Below are 12,782 nucleotides of genomic sequence, written 5' to 3' on the forward strand. Positions count from 1 at the left end.
ATAGGCCTCAGCCAGCAGATGAAAGGAGCCGCTTCTGGAGACCTAGGGTTGCCAGCATTGAGGCCTCTGATTTTCTGAGAGACCTGTCAATGCTTTGCCTGTCAACTCTCAATGTTCACCAATTCTCAATTGTGAATTTTCTTGGCATTGGGAGTGACGTGTTAGTGCATAAAGATATTGATTGACATTGGTAAAGGAACCTTCATTTTACAAGTTTTTTTTTCAATTTCTTAGTTTCCTTATTTCATTTCTGAGTTTGCCATTTCAACGTAAGCTTAATGGACTGATGTCATACTGTGTCCTCTTGTGTGATCTATGTTCTGTGTGATCTATGTGATCTGTGTCCTCTTGTGTTGAGTTGTTGACAGTGAGGAAGGATGTGTCAGGTTACAGCAGGATATAGATAAGTTGCAGAGCTGGGCGGAAAGGTGGCAAATGGAGTTCAATGTAGGTAAGTGTGAGGTGATTCACTTTGGTAAGAGTAACAAAAAGACGGGGTACTGGGCTAATGGTCGGATACTTGGTAGTGTGGATGAGCAGAGGGATCTTGGTGTCCATGTACACAGATCTCTGAAAGTTGCCAGGTAAATAGTGTGGTGAAGAAGGCATATGGCGTACTGGCTTTTATTGGTAGAGGAATTGAGTTCCGGAGCCCTGAGGTCATGTTGCAGTTGTATAAGACTCTGGTGCGGCCGCATCTGGAGTATTGTGTGCAGTTTTGGTCGCCATACTATAGGAAGGATGTGGAGGCACTGGAACGGGTACAGAGGAGGTTTACCAGGATGTTGCCTGGTATGGTAGGAAGATCGTATGAGGAAAGGCTGAGGCACTTGGGGCTGTTTTCGTTGGAGAAAAGAAGGTTTAGGGGTGACTTGATAGAGGTGTACAAGATGATGAGGGGTTTAGATAGGGTTGACCATGAGAACCTTTTTCCACATATGGAGTCAGCTATTACGAGGGGGCATAGCTTTAAATTAAGGGGTGGTAGGTATAGGACAGATGTTAGGGGTAGATTCTTTACTCAGCGAGTCGTGAGTTCATGGAATGCTCTGTCAGTAGCAGTGGTGGACTCTCCCTCATTATGGGCATTTAAGCGGGCATTGGATAGGCATATGGAGGATAGTGGGCTATTGTAGGTTAGGTGGGCTTGTATCGGCGCAACATCGAGGGCCAAAGGGCCTGTACTGCGCTGTATTTTTCTATGTTCTATGTTATAATACAGATAACCATGTTTATATCACATGGCATTCCTTTTCTCTTTCGAGGGCTATGATATAAAGTGACAACTCTCTTGCTTGTATTTCATTATACACTGATCTAGTGTTTTATCTCTTTCTGCTGATGTCTTTTTACAGTCACCACAAGTAGAATTCAGAATGCCTCTTTGATTAACCTTCACTGTTTTAATGTCTGCAAGATGATCGAAGACACAAAAAAGTTCTGACTTAATGTACACATTTGCGCAAAATATGTATAGAGTTTAATTTGCTAAAGTTCTTGTTTTGGTCTATAATATTCTCTCTATCAGTGGACTGTAGATCCTTGCTATACTGTATTGGTGCTTCAGTACACTTCCAGCAAGGTCTTGTGTCAGTGATTTTCCCACACAGCCAGTTCTTGATCTAAGGGAAATGCTAAGCAAAGATTATGAATGCTCCACATAGGGAGCAAAATACTTGGTGGCTGAGGTATCTCAGAGCTCATTAGGCATCTTCTGAGGATTATGTATTGTCAGCCTGACAGGCCACCCTCCAGCTGTCATAAATGCATGGTCCTACAGAACTGGAAAAATATGTGCAATCCTTAGAGCTATGTTAATTGGAAAAGGATTCTAAAACTACACACGTATATTGCTGTTAATCACCAACAGCAGCTTGCACTTTTATGCAGCCTTAGATGCTCCAAGGTGTTTCATAAGAATGTTATCAAGTAGAATCTTGAGGTATGTGGGACACGACTCGGAGTTTTAGAAAGATGAAGGGAATCTGATTGAAATTTACAGAATACCGAATAGCCTGGACAGTGGATGTTGGAAAAGTGTTTCCATTGGCAGGACAGACGAGGATCCGGGTGCACATTGTTAGAGTAAAAGAAAGACCTTCTAGAACAGAGGTAAGAAGAAACTTCCAGAATAAATTATTATAGGTGAAAGAGGCAGAGAAATTCAGGGAGGGAAATTCTGTAGCTGAGAGCCACATGCAAGGCATGACTGCGAATGATGGAACAAGAGACAAAAATGAGAGCAACTGAGCATTCTCAAAAGGGTTGTAAGCTTAGACAAGATGATGGAGATAAGATGGGTAAAGGCCATGGAAGAAATTGAACACATGGATAATGATTTCAAAATTGAATCGTTTTATTTCTGTATCTCAATCTCTGACTCTTGCACTCTTGTTTCTCAGTTTGTTTCTCTTAGTCACTGTTGCCACCACCCTTTTTTTTATTTGTTCACAGGCTGTAGGTATCGCTGACTAGGCAATTTATTGCCCGTCCCAAATTGCCCAGAGGGCGGTTAAAAATCAGTCACGCTGCTGTGGGTCTGGAGTCACATGGAGTCCAGACCAGTTCAGGATGACAGTATCCTTCTCTAAAGGACATTAGTGAACCACTTTGTGCACCCTGTAAGATGACTGCTGTGTAATCCCTCAACGTGTAAAGTCACCCAAGCAGACTATAGGGCTAATCTCTTAGCGAGAGAGAGAAATGACTGGTGGTGAGTTTAACCTGAGGGTCACCAAGTGGGGTCATGAAGTGTGACCTTCCCTTTAACCTCCCCCAGTGCGGTAATTGACCCCACCCTGTTGGCATCGCTCTGCAATGCAAATCAACTATCCAGCCACCTGAGCTAACTGACCCCTGACTGATTAATTAGTTACATCTGTATAAATAGTCTTCAAATTTCTCTATTTGTTTTTATCTTATCTTGGAACTGAGCTCCTCTTTGCAGCTGAAGAGAATTTCTCGGATTCAGTTCCTGCTTTCATACTTTTAATCTATCAAAAAACACAGAGCACTAATGAGCAGTTCCTACACATTATTCCTTGTTTCTACTTGTTAAAAACAAAGCATGCGGATTTTTCCAGTGTGTTATAGCTTTAGTATGGATCAGAAGAAGTCCCGATGTAAATACCCGAGTTGAAACTGTGATCAGTTAAAATATTATGGGGAGTACACATATTGTCATGATGCAGGTTGTGATTTTTTTGTCTGCCTGTTAGCTGCCTGATAGTATGCAGACCCTATTTGGGCCCTCGAAATTTACACAACTACCTTCTTAGTTACCTCCTTATTACTCAATGCTGTCCAGAGATAATGCAGTCCCATGTAAATGAGGCCTGAAAGTCATCAGGGTCCCTTCCTTGAAGTTGACTAGACCTATTTCTTTGTAACTATCCTGATCTATTATGAAATACTGAGTATTTCTCCCACACAGATTGTTTAGAAAGAACGTTTTTGAGCTGCACGCTGTTTCACTTCACCTGCTCATGATTGTCTTGTTTTCAGCTATTTGTTCACAGAAAGATGATGCAATGTATTTTCTTTGTTTTTAATGAACACAGTCACCTTTAATCCTCTGAGAACATGCTAGTGGCTCACTAAGTAAAAGGAGCATCTAGTTAGTATTGAGCCAAGATCAAAAGATTCTGGTTTCCTCCCACAGTCCAAAAATGTACAGGTTAGTAAGATTGATAATTGTAAATTCCCTGTAGTGTCCAGGGATGTGCAGACTTAAGTGGGTTAAACATGGTAAATGTAGGGTTACAGGAATAGGGTGGTGGGGAGGGGTGTTGGGTCTATGTGGGATGTTCTTCAGAGGTTCGGTGTAGATTGCAATCCCCACACTAAGGATTCCTGATTCTATCTTTTTTTAGCACAACCTGCCATCTTTTCCTCATGCATCCTCCTGGCTTTTCTTATTCTGCGGTTTGCATCATTTACCTGCTATTACTTCCTTACTTTCTCATCAGTATCCTTAGTCATCTAGGGTAAAGAGTGCTGTAACTTCTAATATCGTATTCATTTCTCATGGGTATGTAGATTTGCCCACTATTCATTTCTCTTTATAAAGTCTCTCATTTTCTATCCACTGTTCCATCCACCAAAATGGGTTTCTGGTCAACCTGCTGCAGGCCAACTTTTAGACCCCTAGTCTGGGATCTTAATCCTTATCTGATTTTTATCCTTTTCCACTTCATATTGAACCTTATTGTAATATGGTCGCTATTTCCCAAATGCTCCCCCACTTTGTTTTGCTGTTCTCTTAATGTTTCTTCCCAGCCTCAGTGTGGATGTGGTGAGGTGCCGCAGGCAGCTCTCAGCACGGTCCCTTGGTGGCTCGTGGCATTGTCTCAGCTAGGTGTGCGATCAGGTCCTGCCTGGGAATGTTCCAGAGGCATGGGGGAAGATTTGGGAGAGCGAACGGTGAGGAAGGTCCCCCAGTATCTGCAGCGATGGCTTCCAGTGTAGGCAGCTTATAAGTTTATTCCTTTATTTTTCTAGTTTATATTAAGAAGGACTTTAATGTTAACTCTTACATTATTTCTTTATTTTTCTACTTCTATTAAGGTAATGCTTAACTTTTCAATTCTGTTTCTCTTCATACTTTGTACCTGAGTTTAATGTACCTAGACATCCTTTGTACCTAAGATTGGGCCATGAGACGTTACATTAGACACTTTTCACTGTACTCCTGTGCTTGAGTGCACGTGACAACAAAATCTAAATCTAATCCAACATCACAAGCTTTCCCAGAGTCTATGCCATCTTTACTGGTCAAAATGATGCACACTGCTGAGACTCTAAGCTACAAATAAATTTTCGAAGAGCTCTCCTCTCTTTGTTTTTTGGTTCGAGGAGCAGGGAGGGAGGGAAACACTACATGGTTGGGGCATCCCTATTCTTTAACACTGGGTCTTTCATGATCCACTTTGTAATTGTGGTGAGTGAGCCATCTTTTCCAAGAATCCCCCTGTCGCTTCTCACTACTGCCCTCTGTGCACCTCAGTGCAGACTTCTGTTGTGTTTTGAACTTGTGTGTGCGGTCCTTTTAATGTGATTTATTATTGTCACATGTACCGAAATACAATGAAAAGTATTATTTTGCATCCTAACCAGACAAATTGTACCTTATGTAAGTACGTCAGGTTAATAGAACAGAATGCAGAATACAGTGCTAGAGCTACATATATTTAAGATCAACTTTAAATGTACGAGAATTCTGTTCATAAGTCTGATTACAGTCGGAAAGAAGCTGTTGTTAAATCCCTTGGTAGGTGACTTCAACTTGTGTATCTTCTGCCTGATGGAAGAGAGCATAAGCAGGATGTGAGTGGGCTTTTATTACATTGGCTACTTTCCTGAGGAAGCACGAATCAGTGGAAGTCTGGTTTTTGTGATGGATTGGACTGCATTCACTGTAATTTCTTGTGGTCTTGTGCAGAGTCATTGTTGTATCACGCTGTGATACATCTAGATAGGGTGCCTTCTGTGGTGCATCTATAAAAATTTATAAGAGTCATTGTGGACATCCTGAATTTCCTTAGTCTTCTGAGGAAGTAGAGGCAATTGGTGTGCTTTCTTGACTGTAGTGTCAACGTGGATGGACCAGCACAGATTTTTGTTCATGTTTACTCCTAAGCATTTGAAGCTCTTGAACATCTCAAGATACCTCACGATCCTTATTGAGTTCTTTAAGAAGGCGACCAAACAGGTGGATGAGAGTAAAGTGGTTGATGTGGTGTATATGGATTTCAGTAAGGTGTTTGGTAGAGTTTCCCATGGTAGGCCATTGCACAAAATTAGGAGGCATGGGGTTTAGTGGTTTGGATCAGAAATTGGCTAGCTGAAATAAGGTAGAGGATGGTGGTTGATGGGAAATGTTCATCCTGGAATTCAGTAACTAGTGGGGTACCGCAAGGATCTGTTTTGGGTGTACTGTTGTTTGTCATTTTTATTAATGACCTGGATGAGGGCATAGAAGGATGGATTAGTAAATTTGCAGATGATACTAATGTCAGTAGAGTTGTGGGTGGTGATGAAGGATGTTGTAGGTTACAGAGAGACATTGGTAAGCTGCAGAGCTGGGCTGAGTTGAGAGGTGACAAATGGAGTTTAATGCAGAAACGTGTGAGGTGATTCACTTTGGAAGGAGTAACAGAAATGCGGAGCACCTGGCTAATAGTAAGATTCAGCAGGGAGGTCTTGGTGTCCAGGTACATGGATCCTTGAAAATTCCCACCCAGGTTGATAGGGTTGTTAAGAAGGCATACGGTGTGTTAGTTTTTATTGGGAGAGGGATTGAGTTTTGGAACCATGAGATCATGCTGCAGCTGTATAAAACTCTGGTGCAGCCACATTTGGATTATTGTGTACAGTTTTAGTCACGTATTATAGGAAAGATGTGGAAGCTTTGGAAAGGGTTCAGAAGAGACTTACTAGGATGTTGCCTGGTATGGAGGGAAGGTCATATGAGGAAAGGCTGAGGGACTTGAGGCTGTTTTCGTTAGAGAGAAGGTGGTTGAGAGGTGAGTTAATTGAGACATATAGAATAATCAGAGGGTTAGATAGGGTGGACAGGGAGAGCCTTTTTCCAAGAATGGTGACGGTGAGCACGAGGGGGCATAGCTTTAAATTGAGGGGTGATAGATATAGGACAGATGTCAGAGGTAGTTTCTTTCCTCAGAGAGTAGTAGGGGCGTGGAATGCACTGCCTGCAACAGTAGTAGATTCGCCAACTTTATGGCCATTTAAATGGTCATTGGATAGGCATATGGACGAGAATGAAATAGTGTAGGTTAGATGGGCTTCAGACTGGTTTCACAGGTCGGCGCAGCATCAAGGGCCGAAGGGCCTGCACTGCGCTGTAATGTTCTATGTTCTATCTCTACTCAGCACCATTGATACAGGCAGTGGCATGACCTCCATTCCACTTCCTAAATTCGATGACCAATTCCTTTGTTTTGCTGATGTTGAGGAAGAGATTGTTGTCTTTACACCAAGCTGTCTGTCATTTTCCTGTACTCCGTCGAATTGTTTGAGGTCCAACAGACTACAGTGGTGTGATCAGCGAATTTAGAAATGGAGTTAGAGCAGAATTTGACCTCAAATCCACTGAGTACAGTAAGGGGATGGGTACACAACCTAGTGATGCACTGGTTATGACAATACTATGGCTTCAAGAAGTATACTTAGTCCTGGTTTCTTTTAAATAAAGAGAGGTTGAAACAGAGGTACAGAGTGGTCTGTTCCAAGCCAATAAAGTAAGCAGCTTGTGAAGCCTTGTTTTTTTTTTAATGTTGGAACAATGGAAGCAGCATGAAGAGGTGGGTTCAAGCTCCCAGAGAGCCAAAATTTTAGTTTAACTTGCAGTAAGTATTGGGGTTTGGAAACTGCTATATATCTTGCTGTGCTACAGCAAAACATGTGAGTTCTCTCTCACTCTGAGTTTTCTCTTGATGTCCTTTCCTCCTCGACTGAGGAATTGCATGTGAGGAAATGTATTGCACTGAATTTGGCTTTGCCAAATGTCTGTTTATGGGATGTTACTATATTGGAACAATTATTGTTTAGTAGTTAAATAATCTATTATTCTATTAAGTTTTCCAATAGAGTTAAATTATTCCACTTCCTCTTTCCTTTGTTTATATTGTAACTATAGTGTAAGATTAAAGTGTGTTTTGCTTCATAGTTTCATTGTAATAGAAGCAGGAGTGGATCATTTGGCCCATTGAGCCTGCTCTGCCATTCATTAAGATCATGGCTGATCAGTCCATCATCTCAGTTCCTCCTTATTCCCAGAATCCTTAATTCCCTGACAATACAAAAACCTACCCAACTGTGTCTTGAATATATTTAATGAAGCTGCCTCGATGGCTTCCTTGGACAGAGAATTCCATGCAATTGCTACACTCTGGGAAAAGCAGTTCTTCCTCATCCCGGTCCTAAATCTACTCTCCCTAATCTTGAGGCCATGTCCTCTAGTCCCAGTCTCACTCACCAGTGGAAACAATTTGCCTGCCTCTACCTTATCTATCCCTTTCATAACCTTATATATGTTTCTATAAGATCCCCTCTCATTCTTCTATATTCTAGCGAGTACAGTCCTAGGCGGCTCAACATCTCCTCAGAGGGTAACCCCCTCATCTTCGGAATCAACCTGGTGACCCTCCTCTGCACTGCCTCCAAAGCCAGTGTATCCTTCCTCAAGTAAGGAGACCAGGACTGCGCAAAATACTCCAGGTGTGGCCTCACCAACACCTTGTACAATTGCAGCAGAACCACCTTGCTCTTAAATTCAATCCCTCCAGCAATGAAAGCTCATATTCCGTTTACCTTCCAGATTACCTGTTTACCTGGAAATCAACTTTTAGCAGTTCATGCACGAGCACTCTTAAGTCCCTCTGCACAACAGCATGCTGCAATCTTTCACCATTTCAATAATACTCTGGCCTATTATATTTACTTCCTGAATAATCTCACATTTACCAACATTGTACTTCATCTGCCAGACCCTTGCTCACTCACCCAACCTATCCAAATTTCTCTGCAGACCCTCCATATCCTCTGCACAGTTTGCCTTTCCACTCGATTTAGTGTCATCAGCAAACATGGATACGTTACACTCAGCCTGCTCTTCCAAATCATTTATAGAAATCATGAACAGTTATGGACCTAACACCGACCCTTGCAGTATCCCGCTCACCAGTGATCTCCACTCAGAGGATCACCCATTAATCTGAGTTCTCTGCTTTCTATTGGCTAACCAGTCCTCTATCCATGCTAATACATTCCCCACAACTCCATGCATTCTTACCTTATGGATGAGTCTTTTATTTGGCACGTTATTGAACGCCTTCTGAAAATCCAAGTATACAATATCTACCTGTTCCCCCCTCCATCCAACGCTCTTGTTACATTTTCAAAGAACTCCAGTACCTTTCTCAAACACAACCTTCCCTTCCTGAATCCATACTGCGTCTGTGGGATGGTACCCATTTTATCCAGATGTCTCACTATTTCTTCTTTAATGATAGCCTCCAGCATTTTCCCGACTGCAGATGTTCAGCCAACTGGCCCATAGTTAACCGCCTTTTGCCTACATCCTTTTTTAAACAGCAGTGTGACATTCACTGTCTTCCAGTCCACTGGGACCTGTTTGGAGTCCAGTGAATTTTGGTACATTACCACCAATCCATCTACTATAACTTCTGCCATTTCTTTCAACACCCTGGGATGCATTCCATCAGGACTAGGGGACTTATCTATCTTTAGACCCTCACATTTGCTCAAAATTACCCCTTTAGTGATAACAATTGTTAAGAATCGTATCCTTAATATCAATCTTTGGCATGTTAGACATATCTTCCACTGTGTAGTCTGACGCAAAATAGTTATTCAAGGCCTCGGCTGTTTTAGTACTACCTGATATTAATTCCCCTTTCTCAACCTGCAAGGGACATATGTCCACTTTAGCCACCCTGGTGGTCTGACCAATTGCAGCTAGAACATGAAGCCTTGCAGTTGTCCTTAAAAATAAGAAAGGCTAATTTCTTAATATGTTCTGAAGGGGGTTTAATCTGGTCCTTGTTGCTTGTGTTGAAGAGTATTATGGATGTGGTGTTATCGCTTATCCTTACTGATTACAATCAGTGGGTAAGGAAGTCAAGGATCCATTTGCAGATCAGGAAGCAGAGTTCTTGTTCGCAGAGTTTGGAGATTAGTTTTCTTGGAATTATGGTGTTGAAGGTGGAGCCCAAGTCAATAAATAGGTGGTGGTGTTATCCAGATGTTTTACTTCACTGTGTCATTTTATTCCAGGCTAACAGGGATGCAGTGCTTAGCCGGATCCCAGAACACAACAACGATCGCATTATCAGTTTACAGAGTGCCTCCATTGTCTACGATCTTCTAACAATCGCACTAGGAAGGCGTGGTCAATATGAAATGCTGTCTGAGGTGAGTTCAATCAAGGAGATTCATACAAGGCACAATCAGAACACAGATAGAAAGCTGTGAACAAGTCTGGGACTGTTACCTAAGGAAAGATATACTGGCATTGGATGCAGTCCAGAGAAGGTTCACTAGGAGAGACTAGCTTTTGAGAAAATCTTGAGCAGATGGACCTATTAGAACTATAGAAAGAGGTGCAACCTTTTTGGGGAGAAAGTGAGGTCTGCAGATGCTGGAGATCAAAGTTGAAACTTTATTGCTGGAACAGCACAGCAGGTCAGGCAGCATCCAGGGAACAGGAGATTCGACGTTTCGGGCAAAATTCTTAAGAGGTCTAGACAGGGTAGATGTGGAAAGTTTGTTTTCCCCATGTGGGAAAGTATAGGATTAGAGGGTATAATCTTGAACAAGGGCTCACAGAGATAAGGAGGAATTTCTTCTCTAAGGGTAATGAATCTGGAATTCTGTACTACTGAAGCCAGGACATGAAGTGTATTGAAGGATGAGATCAGCCATGAGTGGGCTGAATGGCCTACTTCTGCCCCTATATCTTATGATCTTAAGACAAGTTATTGGAAAGTCAGATCATTGCGGGCATACCTTTTGCCCAACATTGCACCAGCTGAATATGACCAATTCTGCATTTGCTTCGTATTGCACAAAATGGTGACATTTTAGCAGTTTTGAATTTTTTCATTCGTTCATAGGATGTGGGCATTCATTGCCATCTGTATTTCCCAGAGAACAGTTAAGGGTCAACCACATTACTGTGGGTCTGGAAAACATGTAGGTCAGGTCAGGTAAGAATGGTAGATTTCCTTCCCTAAAGAATCTTTACTGAAGATTCCTGATGAAAGCTTTATTGAAGTCCATGTAGACAACATCAATGTCTTTTCCCTCATCAATCATCCTCATCACCTCCTCAAAAATCTCAACCAAATTAATGAGGAACGATCTCCCCCTCGCTAAACCATGCTGTCTATCACTAATAAATCCATTTGCTTCAAATCTTGTCCCTGAGGATCTTTCTCAATAATTTCCCTTCCACCAATATGAGACTCACAGGCCTGTAATTTTCAGGATTATCCCAGCTACCCTTTAACAATGGGACAACATTTGCCATTCTCCAGTCCTCTGGGACCTCACCTATTGGCAAAGCGGTTACAAAGATGTCTGTCAATACTCCATCAATTTGTTCTCTAGCCTCCCTCAATGTTTTGGGTTAGATTCCATCAGTATAAGGAGCATATCTACCTTAATACTTTTTAAGACGGACAGCACCTCATCATTTTTAATAGCAACTTGGCTTAGAAACTCAACACTCCCTTCCCCGAGATCTTTTTGGTGAATACCGACTTAAAGTATTTGTTTAGGACCTTACCTACCTCTTCTGGCTCCACACACACATTCCCTCCTTTGTCCTTGAGTGGACCAACCCTTTCCATGGCTACCCTCTTGGTTTGTATCTATGAATAAAAAGCCTTGGAATTCTCCTTAATCCAGTTTGCTAGGAACCTTTCATGCCCTCTTTTTGCCCTTTTAATTTCTTGTTTAGGTTCTTTCCTACTTTCTGTACATACTTCAAGGATTTCATCAATTCCCGTACTCCTACATCTTACATATGCTACCTTTTTCTTTTTGACCAATGTCATAACATCTCTAGTCATCCAAGGTTAACGTTACTTGCCATACTTATCCTTCATTCTCACAGGAACGTGCCACTCCTGAACTCTTATCAATTGCTGTTTGAAATACCCCCATGTGTCCGACGCAGATTTACCCTCAAACAGGCACCTCCAATCAAATTTCTCCAGTTCCTGCCTAATATTGTTCTAGATCATCTTCCCCCAATCTAATGCTTTCACCCAAGGGCTGCTGTTATCCCTGTTTATGAGTACCTTAAAACTCTCAGTATTATGGTCACTACTCCCGAAATACTTCCCCATTGGAAGTTCACTCACCTGGCCAGGATCATTTCCCAAAACTAGGTCGAGTATGACTCCTTCCCTGGTTGGACTGTTTACATTTTGTGTCAAAAAACCCTCCTGCGTGGTCCTTACAAATTCTGCCCCATCCAAGTTCCAAGCACATAGTGAGTCCCAGCCTATATAGGGGGAGTTAAAACTATGCTGTCTTTACATCTTTCCAAAATCTGTCTACATATTCTCTCTTCTTTCTCCCACTGGCTGTTGGGAGGCCTGTCATGTGTCCCCAGCATTGTGATTTCACCTTTCCTATTTCTGAAGTAACATGCAAATCTCTACTTACCTTCAGGAATTAAGAAGAAGTTGAGTATAATGCACTACCATCCACTTCGAAAAAGTGTCTATCAATGGTCCCTTTCCTTTTCCCTCTGCTGTTTTTCTCTCCTGCATTATTTTTTGCTCTTTCTCTTTTCCTGCTGATTACATTTTCCTTCTGAGTTTTGTTCTCTCTCACTTTTCTTCTGAAGATATTTTCTTTAAAATGCCTTCCATTTGTCTTCCTTTCTCCAGCACTTTTTTCCCATTCTGATTTCAATTTTTTCTTCCACCCACATTCCCCCTTCAGCTACTCTGTGCATACTCTGTTTGCGACCCTTTTCCCTCTCTTCCTGTCTGTCACCTTTTTATGGCTCTCCCTGTGGTTTTTGTTTACTTCTGTGTCACGCTTTATAAAAAATCTCTTGTCCTCCCTTTTGTTTCCACTGCTGTCCCTCCGTCTCATCTCCGTGTCTCTCCTCTTCCATCTTTTTCCCCTAACCCAACAGTCGGATAACACTGAGAAGCAGGCAGTTTGATTTCCAATGGTTGGTAACGGTGTTATGGCTGCCTGAATAGGGAGTGCTTTAATCT

The 12,782-nt window shown here is 42.0% G+C and overlaps 1 protein-coding gene across 2 annotated transcripts in view; it reads left to right on the top strand.

The window, feature by feature from the left end:
- ttc7b (tetratricopeptide repeat domain 7B) overlaps window positions 1-12,782 on the top strand; it is a 371,811-nt gene that overhangs the window by 135,512 nt on the left and 223,517 nt on the right. For both annotated transcript variants that reach the window (XM_043696948.2, XM_043696949.2), the window contains exon 9: window positions 9,817-9,954. In XM_043696948.2, the coding sequence (XP_043552883.2) occupies window positions 9,817-9,954 (138 nt within the window). The remainder of the gene's footprint in view (window positions 1-9,816; window positions 9,955-12,782) is intronic.

This window comes from Chiloscyllium plagiosum, unplaced genomic scaffold (genome assembly GCF_037043375.1).
Source record: "Chiloscyllium plagiosum isolate Xiang-an unplaced genomic scaffold, Cpla_swu_hap1 HiC_scaffold_8, whole genome shotgun sequence".
In the NCBI taxonomy this organism is placed as follows: Eukaryota; Metazoa; Chordata; class Chondrichthyes; order Orectolobiformes; family Hemiscylliidae; genus Chiloscyllium; species Chiloscyllium plagiosum.